Genomic DNA, 20,700 nt, shown 5'->3' on the forward strand with positions numbered 1-20,700 from the left:
GATTTTCTGTCTGTGGTTTAATAATGTGGTGATATGCCATATAAGCACAGTATTAAATGACTAAATTTTAAGACAAATGTATATGTTATAAAAAGCCTATGTAGATGCATAGTGGTATATATTCCAAAACATTTGAAGATCGCTGATCTACAGAAAGTTTATTCTAAAATACCAGTATGAAGCCAGAGTGATAGTACAGTGGATAGAGTTTGTACACAGCACACCTGTGTTTGTTCTCCAACATCTCCATATGGTCCTGGGTACCGCCAGGAGTGATTCCTGAGTACAGAACCAGGAGTAACCCCAGAGCACTGCCAGGTGTGGCAAAGCAAAACAAGAAAGAAATAAAATACAGTGAATTGAGCCAAGGATAACATAAAGAAGTAGAGCATATGCCTTGCTTGCATAAGGCCTTATTTGGTTCCTGGCACTGAATGCCCACTCACCCTATACTCTGCACCACTTGGGTGTAGCCCTGGTGGTCCCTAAGCACTGTGGAGTGTGGCCCAGGTGATTCCCAGAACAACCTGTGAGAACCCATTGTCCTTCCTTGTTTAGAAGGGACATTTAGAAATACCTAGGGTTTTGTTTTCCTCTCTTCTATGATGCAGTGGCAGAGAAAGCTCAGGACAGCTACCTGGAGAAGCTCTGAGTTATTGCTCCAGTACTAAGAGTCTCCAGAATGCCAGGAATAGTTCTGCAAATATAGGATCCAGTACAAACGGTGGCTTCACACCATGTAAATCTCTGGGTTGGCAGCGCGGGTGCCCTTGTCTTCTCTGCCAAGTTCGTTGGGGTTATAAATGGACACCCTCCAAATCCCTGAGGCTCCCACTTGCCCTCTCTCCCCTTCTGCAGGCTCCATGACGGTGGTGACAGTGAAGGCAGTGGCTGGGATGCTGGTCTTGTCCATCCAGGGGAACCTGCAGCTGGACTACCCCATTTTCTACGTGATGTTTGTCTGCATGGTGGCAACCGCCATCTATCAGGCCACGTGAGTTGCAAATTCTTGACCAGATGGGCCTCACTGGGTGGGTGTTGATGGCATATGTCTCTCGGAGCTGTGGAGAAACAGCCTTACGCCAGGGTCTGGCATCTCAGGTGGATATAGGAGGGCTGTGAATTTGCTGATTTGTCACATGGAGTGGCTCGGTGCCACTTGAAAGATGATCCTGATGTAGATGGAGCTTTTTCCTCTCCCGAGATGTGAGAAATGCATGAGCGGAGGCAGCCTCACATCCCATCTGCTTCCTAGCAGGCTTCCTTTCCGTGGGCTTTAGAAGAAGCTGTGCTGCCCCATGAGGCACTTATTTGTCTTCTAGGTAGAAAACAAAAGTTACTACTTATTGTTCTCAAAGAATCTACCTCAAATCTTCCCAAGTTAAGGTAGCTATTTTTCTGAGCACAAGAATTAAAGTCAAAAGGAGCAGCTCTGAGGGATGGCCTAGGCCTTGTCTGTGTCTGAGACCCTGAGCCCAGCTGGCAGTCTAGAAGGGTAGGGGACAGTCCCGTGTAGGGACAGTCCTGAACTGTGCTAGTTTTATGGGCAGCCCAATATTCACCCTGGACAGGGCTGGCCCCAGACTCAACCTGGACTATCAGCAGTGGTTTTAGGAGACCATGGGAAAGTTAGTTCTCCAACTGGGAATCTGGAAAAAGTCAGTTCCTCACTGTTTGATGTGAATTTGAGTTTATTTAATCCCCATGATATGCTTGGAGGCAGATATGTTATATCTATTTTGCTTATGAGGATCTGCAACAAAGAGAGATAAGAGGAAGAAACTGTGGTAGGGCTGAGATTTGAATGCTGCTGAATTACTCCCCAGCACACACCTTTCTCTGCCATTTCACTGCCTTCCTCATCTCTTCCTGATGAGGAAAATTACAGAAAGCTATTAACACAGTTCCCAGTAATGGTTAATAAATATCAGCTTGTTTTATGATCATTGTAGCCATTATTATGTTGGTCTTTTATGTTCTCAGTCCTACCACTATTTCTAGTCAGCGCTACTCAGAGCCGCCACCCAGCCCCCACCTCTGGGGGTTAGTCCAGCCACTGAGGGGCAGCCCAGTTACTGGGGGTCAAGCCCACCACTGCGGAGTCAGCCCAGCCACTGAAGGGTCAGTTCAGGCATTGAGGGTCAGACCAGTCACTGATGGTAAGCCATGTTGGGCCTTTATGCAAACAGGAGGAGAGCTCTTTGTCCTTGCAGCGCTCATAGCCTTGGTGTGGGGACAGCCCAGCAAATGGTTCCAGCTGAGTGGGAAACATGTTACTGTGCAAATATCTGTGCAATAACTAAAATAACCCACAGAACTGAGGCTGGCGTTCACTCATAGCATTTATGGTTGCCCTCTGTTAAATTCAGAAAGGTTTGTTTACTCCTAGGTTACAAAGAAATTTTGTACAGTTTCAATAACAAATTTATATTTCATTTATATTGAATGTTCTATGTCTAATCAGGTGTATTTTTTAAACATCCATAGAGATTTGTATTATGAGCTTTATTAATACAGATACTTAAACATTATCTATAACATAATATAATATTTTCTAATATAAAAAAATTCTCTTTCTCAGGATAAAACATACTGTGTGTATAGGTCTATTCAAATTTTCCCCTTAAATTTTTCTTAATTCTCCTTACTAAATTTTACATTTGAAGGATTTACCTATTCAAAATATTTTAATGTATTAGCTAAGTCATAGTATGAATTTTTTATTTATATACTTATAAAAAATAAAGATACTATTTTTGAAAAAAAATACCAACTTACTGATCTATAATTCTGTAGAATTCAGGAGTCTATCTATACACATCTCTATGTATGTAGGAGTCACCACCTCCACAATAAATTTTTTTTAAGTACTCTGTATGTGGGATTAAAAAGAAACAGTGAGGAAACAGCAATTAGTCAAAGTCGTCAGAACTGGAGATTTTTGTCTCTAAAACTGAGCTTCCATAGGAGGGGGCGCTGGGAGGGATCCTGGGAACTCTGGTGGGGGGAAGCAGGCAGTGTGGTAATGGGTGGGATGTCAGGATGATGTGCATGAAAAGTATAACTAGCAGTAGTGTAGATCCTGGTACCTCAATAAAAATGATTCTAAGAAATAAAATGCTCCTTAGAAATGACCTCTTGTGCATTCCAGTAACAGTAGTATTGATGCTTGAAGGAAGTTGGGAAAGATTCTCACCTTCTCACTTTTCCTTATATTTATTACAATCATCATATTATACCTTTTCTTTTTGGCTTTTTGGGTCACACCCAGCAATGCACAGGGGTTACTCCTGGCTTTGCACTCAGGAATTACTCGGGAGTGCTCGGGGGACCATATAGGATGCTGGGAATCGAACCCAGATCAGTCGCATGCAAGGCAAATGCTCTACTGCTGTGCTATCACTCCAGCCCCCCAAACATTATATCTTAAGTAGAAAAGTTCTTTTTTAAAAGTTTTTTAAATTTTAAAATCTTTTTAAAAATCTTTTTAAAAAATTGTTCTAATGATTGACAGAACCTGGTAAGTGTTATGAGTCTCTTGGAATGTGGCGAGGAGGGGCTCTTTTTGGTGGGGTGGAGAGGCACGATATTTCTAGGCACAAGGCATGTGGACAAAGGTGTGAGGCCCAGGGGACATGGTCTGCCTGCGGAGTACGAATGGGGTTCAGGTTTTGAGTATAGGGAAGAATGGGAGTCGATGTGCACCCCAGCCCTACATGTACATGAGGATGGCATCTTTACAAACCCAAGGAATGTTTCTTCATACATCTTACTATTTCAGACTAGGTCTATTGTCATCAGTGTTCCCCATGTCCCTCTAACCAGGGCATTTTTGTATTGAAGGTTTTTAAGTCAAGCCTCACAGATGTATGACTCTTCTTTGGTTGCCAGTGTGGGCTACGTTCTATCCACAACCTTGGCTATCACAGCAGGTAAGTGAGCCCCACTGCTCCATACTGATTGTCTTCTAACTTGGCAGTAGGGACCTGACCCCAGTGTAGACAGAGAGGCTAACTCTTTCGGAAGGCCCATTCTGTTTTCCTGCCTGTCAGAGCTGTAGATATAATCTCATGGGGGAAAGTTTAGGATTTAGAGCTGAAGAGACACAGGTTTCCCTCATAGCACAATTCTGGACTTCTCTGTGCCTCAGTTCTACCTTATAAAATGGGAGTAATAACACTGCTTCTTAGCATGGAAATATCTGTCCTCCAAATGTCCTGTACTGGGCACTTTTATGTGCTAGGTTTGTTAATTTTTGCCAACTCCATACCATCTACTGTGGTCACTCCAAGAGACCACAAGTGTCTTCTATGTAGCGTTTTATTGGAGATATATGTGGGTGTTCCTAACTAGTGCTCAGAGATCCCAGGGACCACTCCTGGTTATTCTCAGACTGGCTATACAAGCTTGAAGGTTTAATGCTTGGGCACAGCAGTGCAGCCCTACTTGGGCCCAGAAGTGCTGCCCCCCCCAGGGCCTCCCATGCAGTTTGGCACTCAGTGGTGCTCAGAGAACTATGCATTGGTCAATCCCAGGGCACTCATATACAAGTCCTACACCCCAGTCCTTTGAGATATCTCTCCAGCCCTTATATAACTTTCGGATGTAATGAGTTTATGAAGCAACAACACAACAAATTTCCAATAAGCTATATTATTTTAATTTATTCTTTGTCTTCTGCTCCATCCCATAAAAAATGTTTTCTATATTTTTTTTCTATATTTCTATATTTTGTGGTGCCATGAATTGAACATAGAGCCTCACACATGTAAGGAATATGCTTTACTGCAGAGCAATCTCTCCCTCCCACTTAATTTTCTTTCTGAAATGGTGTAAGAAGCTACAAGTCAGAGTTTGTTGTCTAAAAGCAGTAATGGCGGCTCAGATCTTCAAAGTGAAAAGATTGTGTTTTCTCAATAAGAGCCAAAAGAAGATTCTTCCCTAAAGGAATGCCTGAATGTAGAACCATGTGTGTTTCCCTGCACATTGGCGCCCTAAGTGCCACACACAGCAGTAGGAACAAGCAGGCCACAAGGCCTGCAGAGCCTGTGATATGAGAATGATCTCATGTTGCATTGATTCAGCAGCCTGGAAGGTAATGAAATGCGAAGACTTAAGTCATGGTCAAGAACTGTAGTCCAGGGGGCTGGAGCGATAGCACAGCAGGTAGGGTGTTTGCTTGCACACGGCCAACCCAGGTTCGAGTCCCAGCATCCCATATGGTCCCCTGAGCACCTCCAGGGGTAATTCCTGAGTGCAGAGCCAGGAGTTACCCTTGTGCATCACCAGGTGTGACCCCAAAACGCAAAAAAAAAGAGAGGGAGAGAACTATAATCCAGAAAGAGCGGCCCGAGCAATAGTACAGCAGGTAGGGCATTTGCCTTGCATGTGGCCGACTCAGGCTCAATCCCCGGCATCCCATATGGTCCCCCAAGCACTTCCAGGAGTAATTCCTGAGTGCAGAGCCAGGAGTTACCCCTGAGCATCACTGGATATGAAAGAAAAAGAAAAAGAAAAAAGAACTATAGTCTAGAAAGAAAGAGAAAGTAAGAAGGAAAAGTGCCTTCTATAGAGGCAGGCTGGTTGGGGAGGGCTGGGGAGGGAAGGATGTTGGGAGGGAAACTGGAGGCATGGTGGTAGGAAATGTGTGAGAAACCCAATAATGAACAAGTTTGTAACTGTGTATCTCACAGTGATTCAATTTTAAAAAAAGAAGAAGAACTATAGTCCAGGGGTCAAAGAGGTAACTTAGAACATGCTTTGCATACGGGAGCCCCATGTTTCTGTCCCCCAAGCACCACCAGGAGTGAATCCAAGCACCACACCCTGTGCCAGGAATAGCCCCCAAGTAAAAACAAACAAGCAAACAATAAAAGAACTCTGATTTAGTCAAAATGAATTTACTTACCAACAGCATTCTCCACCAGCCAGCAGTCAAGCATAGAGCAGAAGCTCAGGAATACAGCATTGAAGTGGATCTGCAGGCTTGACATCTGCTAGCCAGCTGTCAGCTTAAATGCTAAACCCTATTTATCCACTGTAAGAAAGGGAGGGGAGTGGAAAGAGTATGTATAAAAACTGGCCTATGATTTCTCAACGGCATTTTCTCCCTAGGCGAATCTGCGTACAGTTTATATGGATATTCTGGACAATGTTTATGAATTTAATAATATCTCAAAATAAAAATATTAACAATAAATGGAGGTAAGGGGACTGGAAGGAGGATGGGAGAAATAATTTTGTTGCTTCAAAGGGCTTTTATTCTACTTGCCTGCTGTTTCTCCAGACATAGTATTTTTCTGACCATTTTGGTTTCCTGAAAGGAAGAGAGCCTCGCCAAGACCTAGACAGCTTGGCAAGAAGGGAATTTGAAAACATCTCACCTATATGTTGTAATCCTTGCTGCACAGGTGCTGTCTTTTACCTGGACTTCCTTGGGGAGGATGTGCTGCATATCTGCATGTTTGCACTGGGGTAAGTTCTACTTGCTTCCTGGCCCCAGGGTGCTGGGATGCTGCATGTAACATTCTGGGATGTTGCCTCTTTCTCTCCAAGTTTGCCTCATCCTCTCAAACAATCTTTTAGGGCCACCGGAGCAGCTGGGATCTGGAGCTTTGTCCCTAGTGGTTAGCATGTTAACTCTCCAGAGGGCTTTGTCTTTTCCCCCTTTCTTTTCTTTTGCAGTTGAATCTCCTTGTCATTTCTAAATTATCACATTTGGACACGTGAAAAGACTTACAAGTTCTCCTCAGATTAAAAATAAAAACATAATTGAAGCTACAAGAGATACCATCATTGCACAAAAACTAATAGATTGAGAATATTCCACATGGGCATGGAGACCAGGAGACTAACTCTCCGTGAGGGGTTGTTTTATGTTGGAGAAAAATCAGGCCACATCAGTTGAAATTTTACATAAGCATACTTTGTTTATTTGGGGACCACATCTGCTCTGCTCAGAACTTATTCCTGGCTCTGTGCTCTGAGATCACTGTTAAATTGATTGTATAAACAAACTGAATGCAACCTAAATGCCAGTGTTAGAATACATGTTAAATAAATTATGGAATATTTATATTTTAAACAGTAGTATCCATGGGGACCAGAGAGATGGTACAGTGGTTAGGGCACTTGCCTTGCACACAGTCATCCCAGGTTCAATCTCCTGCACTTCATATGGTTCCCCACGCCCACCAGGAATGATCCCTGAGAGCAGAGCCGGAGTAACACCTGAGCACAGCTAAGTGTGACCCAAAAAGACAAAACAAAGCATCCCCCCAAAATTATCCTGTTATTCTGGAAAATAGAGGTCAGCCTATAGATAGTGACATAGGACCATGACTGGAATACGTTAAATGGAAAAGCTACACATATTTTACATGCATAGATGTTTGGATTTTAATTTTTGTTTTTTTGGGGGGCCCACACCTAGTGATGCTCGGGGGTTACAACTGGCTATGTATTCAGAATCACTCCTGGTATGCTCTGGGGACCAAATGGGATTGTGGAATTTGAACCTGGGTTGGCTGCATTCAAGGCAAACACTATAACTGCTGTACTATCACTCCAGTCCCAGATGTTTGAATTTTAAGATCCAGAAATTTTACATCTAGATAAATTCCCAAAAGAAATGAGCACATAACATATTGACAAAGTGACTCGTGCGTGAAAATTCTAGTAGCACTATTCACAGTAGGCCCCAATTGTCCGTGAACAGGACAGTGGAAACAAACTGCAGTGCACTCAAACAATTCCATGTGATGCTTAAAAACAATGAACAACCAATATCTTCAATAAAGTAGATCAATCTTATAAACATTTGAGCGAGACAACAGAGGGCAGAGCCAAGATGGCTGGAACGAACAGATCTATGGGAGCTCTGGCGGCACAACACAGAGAACACATGATCACTGACCAGGGCGCAGCACCCCATAATCAGCCTCACTGAAAAACTTCACTAGAGAAAACAGCCATTACCTCAGGGTGACTCAACTCCTGAGAAACAAAAGAATTGTGAACAAGTCCAGAGCTAAGGAATGTTTCCTCTGGGGAAGGGAAGGAAGAAACAGAGGCTGGAAAAAAATAAAATAAAAGGGGAACCAGAAGCCTGGTATGCTGGAACCAGGCAGAAAACATCAAACTAGGGCAAAAGGGAGCTGAACACAAAGGACTTACAGAATATCAGCTTGATCTCAATCCTAAGTAAATCAAAAGCATGCTTGGAGCTTGTCGAGTCCAACACAGAGGACTGTTGCTCCCAGGGCCAGCAGGGAGCAGCCGTTATCCAAGATGAGCCATGCCCAGTAGAATTTTGCCTCTTGTTAAATCTAACAAAAGGTAAAACCAAACCTCGCCCAGACTGAAAGAAGTGATTTCCAATGTGAACTCCACCAACAGGAGTCATAACCATACCTTGCCCACACCCAACGCCCAATACAGTCTAGGCCCTATCATTCGGGTTCAAGCTGCCCTACAGTCTGACAGCCTTGTAGATTCACTGAGCTCAGAACCAAAGGAAGCTCCTCCAAAGTAGATGCACCAGACGTAATCTTAAACTGAAGCTGGAGAACACCAAGTGCAAAGGACCAAAAGAGGTTTAGTTTTGCACCTTGCCCACTATGTCAGAGAGACAGGAACTACGGCACAGACAGGGGCAGTTTTCCCAGACTACAGCTGGGGGCCGCTATTCCTGTGGAAGCAACTAGGTGCTGCCATCCTAGAAGGGGCAGCGGGTAGCAGACTTCCTGGAGGTGAGCCCCACCCACTAGGCCATGGTTTGAAGTTGGCATCCTGAAACTAGCATAGGCAAATGCTGGGGGGAAAAGAACCCATAGGTATGAGGATTAGCTTGCTGAACAGTTGTTACTGGGTATATGTAACCTCAGTCACCAGTCACTGCCCAAGTCAGGTGGACTGGGATGCCACATCAATCTTAAGAGACCAGTAACCATTAAGTAATCTTAATGCGCCCAGGCCAGCTAGAACATAGTGCTGTAACAGTTACAGGGCACAATGCCACAAATACCCATTGTCATCAAGATCAGAGCCAAAATAAAGGAACAGTGGAGATACATCAAATTTAAAAAGGTATATGTGGCAAAATAAACTCAGGCTAAGATGGAAAAAAATATTTGCACATCATATATCAGATAAAGAGATAATTCAGGGGGATAGAGAGATAGTATAGCAAATAGGGAGATTGCCTTGCTTGCAGCCAACTTGGGTTTGATCCCCAGCATTCCTGTGGTCCCCCGAACACCACCAGGAATAATTCCTGAGTGGAGAGCCAGGAGTAACCCCTGAGTATCTCTGGGTGTGTCAGAAAACAAAAAGAAAAACAAAAAATAGATAATTCTAAGGTGGATAAAGCACTCACAAAGTTCAAAAATAAAACAGTAAAATATAAAAACCAAAATATTAAAAAAAAAATAGAGACTGAACATGCTTGCGCCTGAAGAGGACAAACTGATCTCCTGAGGCATATGAAAGAGTGTTCAGGGCCGGAGCTGTAATACAGCAGGTAGGGTATTTGCCTTGTAAGTGGCTGACCTAGGTTCAATCCTCGGCATCCCATATGGTCCCCCAAGCACCGCCAGGGATAATTCCTGAGTGCAGAGCCAGGACTAACCTCTAAACATCGCTGGGGGTGACCTGAAAAGAAAAAAAAATTAAAAAGTATTCAGCATCACTTATTAGGGAAATATAAATCAAAAGGACACTAAGACTGAAAATAGCATATATCAAGAAGACTGGAAGGAGCAGTTGTGGGGATGTAGAGAGAAAGGAACCCACACTCACTGTGGGTGGTAATGTCCTCTGGTTTAGCCTCAATGGAGATTCCTCAAGAAAATAGAGCTCCCATATGACTCAGCAATCCCACTTCATGGCATTTATCCACACCCAAAACACAAAACATTAATTTGAATAGAAATATGCAAACCCATATTCACTGTAGCACTCATAACAGCCAGGACATGGAAACGATCCAAATGTCCGATGACATACAAATGGATAAAGAAGTCGTGGTGTATATACACAATAATGTACATTGAAATTTCTTTTCAATAAGAGATGCAGTCTTACAGTTCACTACAATTTGGTTGGAACTGGAAGATATTAGAGGAGAAGCACAAATGCAGGCTGATCCTACTTATCTGCGGCATAGAGAGAAATAAAATGAGGGAATTGGCAGAGCTAAATAATGACAAACCTTGGCCTCAGATTACAAAACTCAAGTTTACTAGCAGTGAGAGGCGGGGGTGGGGAAGGAAAGAAGAAATGGACTGAAAATAACAAAGACAATGGTAGAGGTGGTGACGGGGTACAATAACTGTGTACATCAAAACCATAAACATTGGGCTGGAGCGATAGCACAGCAGGTAGGGCATTTACCTTGCACACGGCCGACCCGGATTCTATTCCCAGCATCCCATATAGTTTCCCAAGCACCACCAGGAGTAATTTCTGAGCGCATGAGCCAGGAGTAACCCCTGTGCATTGCCGGGTGTGACCCCCCCAAAAAACTGAGAAAAAACAAACCCACAAACATTGATAATATTGTACCCATGTTACCTAAACTAAAACATCTAAGTGAAAATGCTAACACAAGGAGTGCATTCTGTGATCTCATAAGATATCACATGATGTCACAAAAAGCTCAGGAATGGGGAGATCACATCTGTAGTGAGGCAATAGTAGTTAGCTTTGGGGAAGGATTGGCATGAATTAGGAAGGTCACAGGGAAAACCGAGCTGGGCGAGGGCACGTGGCATTGTCTTCTCCATCGGCCTGGATCATGCATACACATACAATTTATCAAGCTCTGTCTTTAGGGTTTGTGCACGTTACTGCATTTTACTTAATTTTTAGAAAGGGCTGGTTTATCCAAACTCTAGGGAAAAGAAAAATTTTTAAGATTCCGCTGGAAGGAAATATATATATATATATACATATATATATATATATATACACATACATATATCCGGGAGAGAATATACTCAGGAGAGAATGACTGCTGAAATTTTCAGTTTTCTCTATTCCTGGGTTGATGGAATTTAGGTCATACATTTTTTAAATGAAATTAATTTTTAAAGATGGGGTTTTGAGCTATAGGCTAAGTGAAAGTGAAGAACTGTGAGAGTTTTGCCCAGGAGAGACTAACTGGTTCCGATTAAGGTTTGTGTAAATGCCGGGTGCGTGGGGCTGTACAAGCTGTTATCATTCGTCTAACATCTGTTCCCTGCTGAACTCAGGCCTAAAAGCTGCTCATCAGCATGTTCTCTCTGCAGCCGGAAACCCCCCTATATACCTGGGTTTTACCTGTTCCTATGTCCTAAATTTAAATGTGTCTCTACGACCTTGCTCCAGTCTTATTTCTCTTCCTTATGTTCATTCCTCAGGTGCCTCATTGCATTCTTGGGCGTCTTCTTAATCACCCGTAACAGGAAGAAGGCTGTTCCATTTGAACCCTATATTTCCATGGATGCCATGCCAGGTAACGCTGAAACCCTCTATGTCCCGCTGGCCAGCCTATCCGTACAGAATGATGGCTACTGCCTGTTTAGAAAAAGAAACCCAGCCACTGGGTTTGGTGCAGGAAAGGTGTGCTGTGCCGTTATGGTGTGACTGTCTGTTTCTTTCCATTTTTAAATCTTGGTTTGCAAAAGAGGAAGCAATGGCTGAGACACCTCTCTTGGCTTTAAGCACATCTTGCCAGTTCCCATGTCTATTTCAGGATGTTTTCAAGACAATCCTGATTCACACTGGATGTAATTATGATCTGCAGCACAAGGCTTCATGCCTACAAAAGGGAACATACATTCTTTGAAATGGAATGATCAGAGAGGACAGGGAAAATAGAATGAAGGACATTCAAATACTATACAGCATACTTTGGATTCTACAAGTCAGTGAATTGTTCTGTGGAAAGTCTGATTTCCCAGAGAACTATGGGTTCAAACTGTGAAAGAAATGTAAATTCAAATGTCTTTAAGCCATACAGAAACAAATGTGTAAATTGGTTACATACTGCATGAACGGAAGTAGCAGGGCTTTTGAAAAACTGGAAAGTGCCTGTCAAGCCTAAAGGGTCCAAATGAAAAAGGTTCAGATGGGACTAGCATTTAGTTTGCTGACCTGAATTCTTCAGGTTGCCAGTGACCACTAGCTTTTACTCTTTAACCCCTATATTTTTTTTATTTTAGCATATGTGATAAAATCTCTCCTAAAGACAAATGTACCTTCACCCTTCATTTAATCTTGTGAACAAAATATAACCACACTAAGTACCAAGTACTGCTTTATAAGATACTCTGTGCTGCAATATTAATGGTCCCAAGACTTTACTGTTTGCTTTTTTTTTCTCATCTCCTGCTATTAAGCTGTTGTCTGTCATTCTTGCTGTTACCAGCCTGCCTGCATAGAGCAACTCTGTGTCAGTCTTTGCATTTGACCAGATTTGTTTGAATTGTGTAAAAATTAAATAAGTTCTGAATTGGGGACTTGAAATTTCTTGTAGGGATTAAGTGCATGAGCTTTAGTGCATGGACTTTATACAACATCTAATCTGGCTGCTGAGATGCCTTTTTTGCTTACTTCCTTGTTTCTCGGCTGTGTTCCGGATAGATGAGGGCGCTGGATAGCTGAATTCCAGATAGGTGAGGTGTCAACTCTGTGTGTGTGCAAGTATGTGTATGTATATGTGTGTTTGTGTGTTTGTAAACTGTATGTGTACATATCTAAGTTTTTGCATATGCATATTTACAGATGTGTTTTCTCTGATGGGAAGTAGAAGGGACTGGAGGTAATCTTAGATCTTAGATGCTGTGATGTTTGTGGCTCTGACTCCCTGCTCCCTCAGTGTGCCTTTTCACTAGCAGGAAGTCAGATGCAAAGAAAGAAGACCCTGACCTATTTGCTGCATCAGGTCAGGAAGCTTCTGGATAGATAACCCCACTGCGCTATGAAGAGTGGAGGCTTAGGATTCAGTTGAACCTGAATTCAAATTTCAGCTCTAACACCTGTGCTCTGTGACCTTGAGCATCCAGACAGCTCTTCCAAGGCCTCTGACCCTCATTTGTTAATTTCCTTCTCTCTGGGCAATGGAGTCATGTGGTAAAAGGCCCTTGCACAGTATTTGGGATATGGTAGATGCCTGGTTGGTTACATTTGATTTTAGTTTCTATTCCTTTCTTTAAAAATGCTGAACATTTAAAACTCTTGTCTAATCTAATACCAAGATGAAGAGTAAAACAATTTAAAATAATTATTTTTCAAGTAATGTGGTATCCCTGTTAGGCATTGGAACCCTGTTTTCTATCTGCCTAAAATATCTGTGTGCCACAGACCCATACTTATTATTCAAGAAGCATTTATATTCCAAAAATGTTCTTCATGTGATGATTGGAAGAGGCTAATAGTAATGCCAGCATTTGAAAGATTTCTGAAAAATGAGAAAGGCCAAAAGCAACCCTGATACTTAGAAGCTGGGCCTTGCTGGGCTTTGGCTGAACACAAACAATTTCACAGAATATCAGCATCAGACACAGTCACTCTGTGATTGGATGAATCAAAAACAACCACTCCATTTTTGTATGAACACATGAACATTGTACAAACCTCAGAAAGAACCAGCTTCCCCCCATCCTGGCTAATGTAAGCGACCACTGCTTCCTCAACAATTATAGCTGTAACTTCAGTCTTGTCTCTCCCCATCTAGTTAAGATTTATTAAGATCCCCAATTGTTGAATTATCCTCCCTTCCTGACAGCATCGAATCCAAACCCAAGTCCTGCCTCCTTTAACCCTCCCTGAAATTACCTTTCACAAGTGCTAATCCCATAACAGTTCCCAACATCCCCTTATTGGAAAGACACCATGGCTGCCCACAGTGTCTGGCTCCCTCCTTGCAATAAGTCAATAAACCCAAAGGGTCTTTGCAGAATGTAGGCAGGACCCAAAAGCTAAGGTGATTGAAAAAAATATAACTCCAAGTTCTTACCTTACCCAGTTAAGTCAACTCTCTTACCTAAAAACAGGCACCCCTTTCACTCCTTCCTCTCCAACGAGAACCCACCAGATCCAAACTGTACCCTTCAAAGGACTAACTGCTAAGACTCATGGAATACAGAAGCAAAGGGCTCTCCACAGTCTGGGTTTTCCCAGGCCTTTTGCAGAGTAAAAGTAGAGACTTTTACTCTGATCTCACGCTGACTCATTAGCTGTATGATCTTGTACAAGTTACTTCACCTCTCTGAATTTATATTTATTTTCATCATTTGTTAGCCATAAAATGAGGTGAGTGGGGCTTTTCCGATACATCACTTTGGGGGATATGTGCAAGGTAGTGGGAGAACATACAGCATTCGGGGTTAAGTGTGTGGGCTTCAGAGTTGAAGCCGCTTGAGTGGCAGCCCAGACTGTGCTGTTTCCTAGCTTTGTGACCTCAGGCAACCTAGTTAACCTTCAGCTGCCTTCTTTCCTTGTTGGTACTTATAAGGTTCAAAATAAATAAAACTGTATAACGATTTAGACCTATTTGCCAGGTCTATTTTGCCATACAAACTGCTCCTATTAGCTATTATTATTATTGTTATTGTTGCAGTGATTACCATTTAGTTGGATTTTAGGGGAGTGGGGGACACCTGACTGCTCAGAGCTTAATCCTGGGTCTGTACTCAGGGATCATTCCTGACTGAGAGATCTCTCCTGATAGGGCTTGGGAGACTATATGCAGTGCTTGGAATAAAACTTTGGTGAACTATATGCAAGGCAAGTACCTCACCCACTGTACTTTCTCTCTAGCCCTATTATTACCATCTAAAGTACTCTGTCCAATGCCAAAGGCATATGAAGCAGTAGTTGTCAGCTGTAATTATCAATATAGTTTCATAAAAGATACTTTACTTTCAATTTCTTATGATTTATTCTGGGACCAAGAGTTTCTTATTTGTTGTTGTTGTCAGTGTTAGAAATAGAACTCAGGTCCTCGTGCATAATCTACCACTTGAACTATCTCCCCAGACTGCAATTTTGAAGGCTCTTAATTCCCTGTCAGGAAAAAAATTGGCTTTAGAGAAAACCAGGTCTCACTTAAGGAAGGGAATTATAGAATAAGGTTAAAGATAATAATGGAAAAAAATGAGAATAGGCAAATTATAAAAATAAAAACAAAAAAATAAAAAACTTAAGAGGCCAGAGTAATAGTATAACAGATAGGGCACTTTCTTGCTTGTGGCTGACCTGAGTTCAATCCGTGGCATCCCATTGTTCCCCTGAGCACCACCAGGAGTCATCCCTGAATTCAGAGCCAGGAGTAAGCTCTGAATACCATTGAGTGTTGATTCAAAACAAAACCCAAAAAAAAATTTTTTTTAAAGTATAACAAAAGAGAAAAAGAAGAATCAGGGACCGGTGACATAGTAAGCAGGTAAGGTGCTTGCCTTGCAAATATCTGACCTGACTTCAATCCCCAGCACCCGCTGTGGTTCAGAGAACACTTCCAGGAGTGATTCCTGAGCATAAACCCAGATATATGCCCTGAGCCCAGTCAGGTGTGGCACAAAAACCAAAAAGGAAAGGAAAGGAGGAAGCGGGGAAGAGAGGGGAGGGAATGAAAAGAATTAATGAGAAACTGAACCCCACCAGGAATAATTCCTGGACACAGCCAGGAGCAAGTAAGCCCTAAGCACAACCAGGCATTACCCAACCCACTCACCCCCAATTAAATAATTAATGATTAATGTCTTTGCCTTCAAATATAACTAGAGACCCAACATGCAAATAACCACAAATAAGCAAAATCACACCTTACACTCCATGTAGATCAAAGATAAGGGTCAAAAGTCACCTTCTGAGCATCATACTACTTGTCACATAACCCCAACACAAAAGTGACCATTTGACAGTACAGTGGAGTTTTCTAGATCCTGATTTAACTCAGCAAAACTGCTGGCATCTACCATGATCAAAACACAGTGCAGGTTGCACTCTACCTGCGGCCCAGATAGACCTCCCACCTCTTACAGGCCAGTTGGTGGTTTCTTGTGCCAATGGCCTGCCTGATGTGCGTATTTCCTGAAGATTTGTCCCCTGTTGCTTAGCAACCCTATTACTTCTGGTATATATTTATGGGTGTTCTTTTTTCAGTCTAAAGCATTCAGGAAATTGACAATGCACATGATTAGTTCCCTAACACTATAATTAGTCTGTAGTGGAATAGAGGAAGATGCAGCCTTCTTTGACCCCCTTACCACATAATGATTGGGAGGAAATGGATTTATTTCATTTCAGGTATGCAAAACATGCATGACAAGGGGATGACAGTCCAGCCTGACCTCAAAGCTTCTTTTTCCTATGGGGCCCTGGAAAACAACGACAATGTTTCTGAGATCTATGCACCTGCCACACTGCCTGTCATGCAAGAAGAACACAGCTCCCGGAGTGCCTCTGGAGTTCCCTACAGAGTCCTGGAACACACCAAGAAGGAGTGAGCCCACCCCAAAGGAGAAATACTTCCCTGCCATTTATAACTGCTCCAGTCCCGTGACAAGTGGTTGAACCCTTAACTCTAAAACTTGCCTTTCAGATCTTAATTTTTGTTTTTAAAACTCAAGAACTCTCTGGGCTGAGATGATGCCAAGACTTGACAAGGCAGAGGATCCCATTGTGTTGGCCATTGAAATGTCAGGCGACCAGGGAGAGGGCTAGAGGTGGAGGGCTGAGAGCAGTTGTTGTTCAGGTGTGGAGTTGGACCTCTGCCTGAGCCAAATTGGGAAAGACTTTCTCATCTTGCAGATGATAACTGAGCTTCCCCAGCCAGTGACCAAAGGTTGCCATATGCTTCAGCACTAAAAGCAAGGCAGAGATTCTGCGCTTCTTTCCCAATCCAGGGAAAGACTGGAGACCTCACAATGTCATTCTTTCCCCTTCCCATGCAGACCTGTGAGCTCTGCGCCTCTCACTCACTGTTCCACATCTGCTTGCTCACTGTCACCTTTCTGTGGTAAGGTGGGCCAGAGCTGGATGAGACAGTCCACCACACCCCTATAGGATGAACACGTCTACTTCTGCTTGTGCCCTCCCCGGGAAAAATGTGCCTGATGTGTTTCTCTGAGCTCCTCTCTGAAAACTGGATGGGTTTTGGTTCTGTGAACTACTCGATCAATTTTTGTCCCCAAAAGGAACTGAGAAGTTATGATCTAAAAGGAGAAAACACAGGGCAGAAGCAGAGGTGATAATACATTGGCCCATAGGGGGGAAAAAATCCTTTTTCTTCTTGCAAGTGATCACATCACTTATAAAAAGGTTTGACAAGACCTAGCTGTTGTATGTGTTTTCCTGCATATCAGTACCCTCTAGCAGATTGGGGGGACTCATTTCAGAGGTGGCCTCATTTACCTCTCTTCATCCTCTGCTTTGTTTTGTTTTGTTTTTTGGTGGGGAAGTCACACTCAGTTATGCTCAGGGGTTACTCCTGGCTTTGCTCTCAGGAATTATTCCTGACGATGCTCAGGGGACCAAATGGGATGCCAGGTATCAAACCTGGGCCAGACGCATGCAAGGCAAGCACCCTACCCGCTGTACTGTCACTCCAGCCCCATCCTCTGCTCTATAGATAGACAACTCAGCTTTATTTATTGGCTGATGTCCTTGGAGTCCATGGAGATCTTTTGTTCCTCTGACCCCCACACTGGCCTCTGGGGAAAGCAGGAATTCTCAGAAACAGGGCACTTTCTTTCTGGCTATGTATATGCTTATCTTCCTATAAACTCACTGTCTATTTTTGAGAATGGCAAATAAAGGTTTTCAAGCCCGAATGTGCATAAGGATATCCTGTAAGGAGGTTATTTATAAATGCAGATTCCTGTACACTGACTCCAAATATTCAGAGAAAGTCTGGGATGGGACCCAAGAGCCTGGAGCACAGGTGATTCTGAAGCAGGTAACCCCAAGGATCGTGCTCCTTACAAGCCTTATAACAGAAAGATATGCTCGGCTCAAGCCCCCAGGGCCAGTTCATTCCTGTGAGAAGGTTGGAACTACCATTCCTTGTTTCTTCTCTGGGCTTCATTTAGCAAGTCAATTATCCCCGTAGGATCTGTGGCATTTCTCCATCCTGTGATTACTTAGATCTATGCTTAACTGCCTCCCTAAACAGCCTTTAACTCACAGGCAAGATAACAGTGTTAATAGACCAGTGTTGATAGATCATTAACTTTTATGGATTGTACTTAATGTTGATTTAGTACCTTGACTTCCAAAACTAACGTCTGTAACAACATGTTGGCTATGATATCCACTTCTGTATTGTTTTAACCACTTCTGTATTGTGTCTTATATACCTAACAAGGCAACAATAACTTTCTTCCTTCAGATAGGTATCAATTCAATTCAACAATATATATGAGGCATTAACTCTGTCCTCAAGATTTGAATGACAAGGTCTACAAAGAGTGATTTCCGTTCTCCCGGCCAGCAGGGGGAATCACAGAGACCGAGGAAACTATGGCAGGGTCAAACCTGACAGGTGTGAAGTACAGTAGGCAACCAAAGAAAGTAACAGATCTGACAGTGCTGCTAAGGGGACAGTATTTAAAATTGGAGATAACTAATTGGACCCCACTCGTTGACAGAGGTGTGGGATAGGCAAATCTAGCTTAAGATTTGAGTAAGGCGTAAAACTAGGGTGATCAGGACCCATGCAAAGCCGGAACTTGCAAAGAGATAGGGCAGGAGGAATGGGAAAGAAAGAATTAGGAAAGGAGGCAAGAGATGAGTCTGGAGAGCTCAGCATTGGAGACCAGATCACGGAGGGCCTGGAACGGAGGGCTGAAGTGTTTAATGTGTATCTCCAGGGGCCTGGAAGCCATTGAAATTTCCTGAGGAAGTGAAAGACAAAGCCTGCTCTGATTAGAAAAGTCTTAAACAGGGTGGAGACAAGAGGGAATAAAAATTACATTTCAAGGTCAAGTTACATGCCTACAAGAACAAAATACCGAAGGGGAATTAAAAGTTGATTGTGCTGCTATTTCAATTTTCCAAGGTGAAAGCAGGGAAGAAAGTGACAGTGGCATGGGTTCCTAAAAAGGTCACTACAGAGGTGATCATTTGTTCTTTTATGTCCTTCCCACCTTTCTCTACCCGCTTTCTTTTGGGGGATCTGGGGGTATTCATTGTTGTTATTATATATCTTTTACCTGTAGTCAGGCAAAAATGAGATGGGGCCAGAGAACTAGTGTAGGGGGTGAGGTACTTGTGCAGATGGTAAACCCAGGTTCAACCCCCAAGACCCCACAGGGTCCCCCAAACAGCACCAGGAGTTATCCCTTAGCACTGAGCTGAGAGTAAGCCCTAAGAATAGTTTGGTGTGCCCTCCCCCCCAAGAAATCAACCAAACAAAAAAAAAAAAGAATGAGATGCTTGGATCAAAGTGAGTTGAAATCTCAGGTCAACTGAAGATCATGGGTTCAGTGCCACCTGGACATCTGGGCAACTCCTCTACTTCAGGACTGGGGCAATGACTTTGAAGCTGACATAAGAAGGAGGAGCCAAGATGCATGGTGTTTTTCTGTGTGGTCCCTGGGTGTTGGGATGATCAAGAGAGAGGGAACCTTGGTCTCCAGAATTCTGAATCTGCCTTGAGCAAACCCTCCAAGGCTTTGTCCCCAACTTCACAACTACTCTTCACCAGTGGCAAATCAGCAGCCCTTGTTAGGACAGGGAGGAGGTCAGAACCAGAACCTTGATTCTCTTTTTAACTCTCAGCTCTGACATCCCCAAGCTCTCCTGAGTGCCCCAAGGAACATGAAACATCCAGTATCTCTCTCCGCCTTTGTGGCCAGTCCCTGAAGCTTGGTCAGCCAATGGGTGTAAACTTTACAGTCATTCTCTGGTCTTTCTCTTCTCCCCCTCCGCCCCCCCCCCCCTCCCAATTTGTCTACCTCTGGGAAAGGCTGGGATTCTGGGTTCCCTTTCAGACACTAGAACCAGTTCTTCCCAGACTCGTGCCTGTGAGTTCTGAGGGGATTCTAGCCCCCACTTGCCTGGCCTTTCTATGGAATGCAGGTCAGAGATGCCTTCACACTGGGCTGCAGGTTGGGGGGAAGTAAATGCTGGATGGGGAACCAGATTGCCCTCTCCATAGCATTTCTGGTAGAAAATAGTCGACATGATGCTGTGGGACATACAGAGCCCCCCAGGGACGTAAAGGGAAACCTTACCCTAAACCTTGTGAATTCCAAGTTCAGTCCAACACTGGATGATAGGCAAAAAATGAACTGTGTGTTTCTCTGAGAAGCTGTGTAAATGAAGCCCCCTTAGAATATATTCTATGTGGATGCTTATATTTTGTTCACTTCGTGACTAATAATATGGCATGTCTTATTTTTCAAAAAAAATGTGTGTGCAAATATTATGATGAAGTGGTATTTAATTAAAAAATGTATCCCAGTGATTCCTACTGAGTTTGAGTCTTTTGTTTGGCTTCTGTTCCTGGAGTCGCTGAAGCATTAGCCCGTGGAGGTATGTGTGAGGCTGAAAATGACCTATGTCCTTGCTGCCCCATCCCACACCCATGCCACACATGTGTCTGGTGAGCACTTGCAAGGGGCTGAGCGTGCCCCAAGAACTGGATGTTTGGTTTTACTTACATATAATTAGGCCCTCCCGTTGATCATCGATTTGCTCGAGCGGGCCCATTGG

At 43.3% G+C, this 20,700-nt stretch overlaps 1 protein-coding gene across 2 annotated transcripts in view; it reads left to right on the plus strand.

The window, feature by feature from the left end:
* Positions 1–20,452, plus strand: part of NIPAL3 (NIPA like domain containing 3) — a 53,986-nt gene extending 33,534 nt beyond the window's left edge. Inside the window, exons 8-13 of one of the 2 annotated variants that reach the window (XM_056122739.1) lie at positions 859–994; positions 3,844–3,932; positions 6,411–6,474; positions 11,400–11,494; positions 12,625–12,656; positions 16,291–16,426. In XM_056122739.1, the coding sequence (XP_055978714.1) occupies positions 859–994; positions 3,844–3,932; positions 6,411–6,474; positions 11,400–11,494; positions 12,625–12,641 (401 nt within the window). In that variant the 3' untranslated portion in view covers positions 12,642–12,656; positions 16,291–16,426. Of the gene's footprint in view, positions 1–858; positions 995–3,843; positions 3,933–6,410; positions 6,475–11,399; positions 11,495–12,624; positions 12,657–16,290 lie in introns of both variants that reach the window. The other variant, XM_056122738.1, reaches the window with a different exon arrangement.
* Positions 20,453–20,700: the final 248 nt, after the last annotated feature.

The sequence above is a fragment of the Sorex fumeus genome, unplaced genomic scaffold (assembly GCF_029834395.1).
Source record: "Sorex fumeus unplaced genomic scaffold, SorFum_2.1 ptg000047l, whole genome shotgun sequence".
Lineage (NCBI taxonomy): Eukaryota > Metazoa > Chordata > Mammalia > Eulipotyphla > Soricidae > Sorex > Sorex fumeus.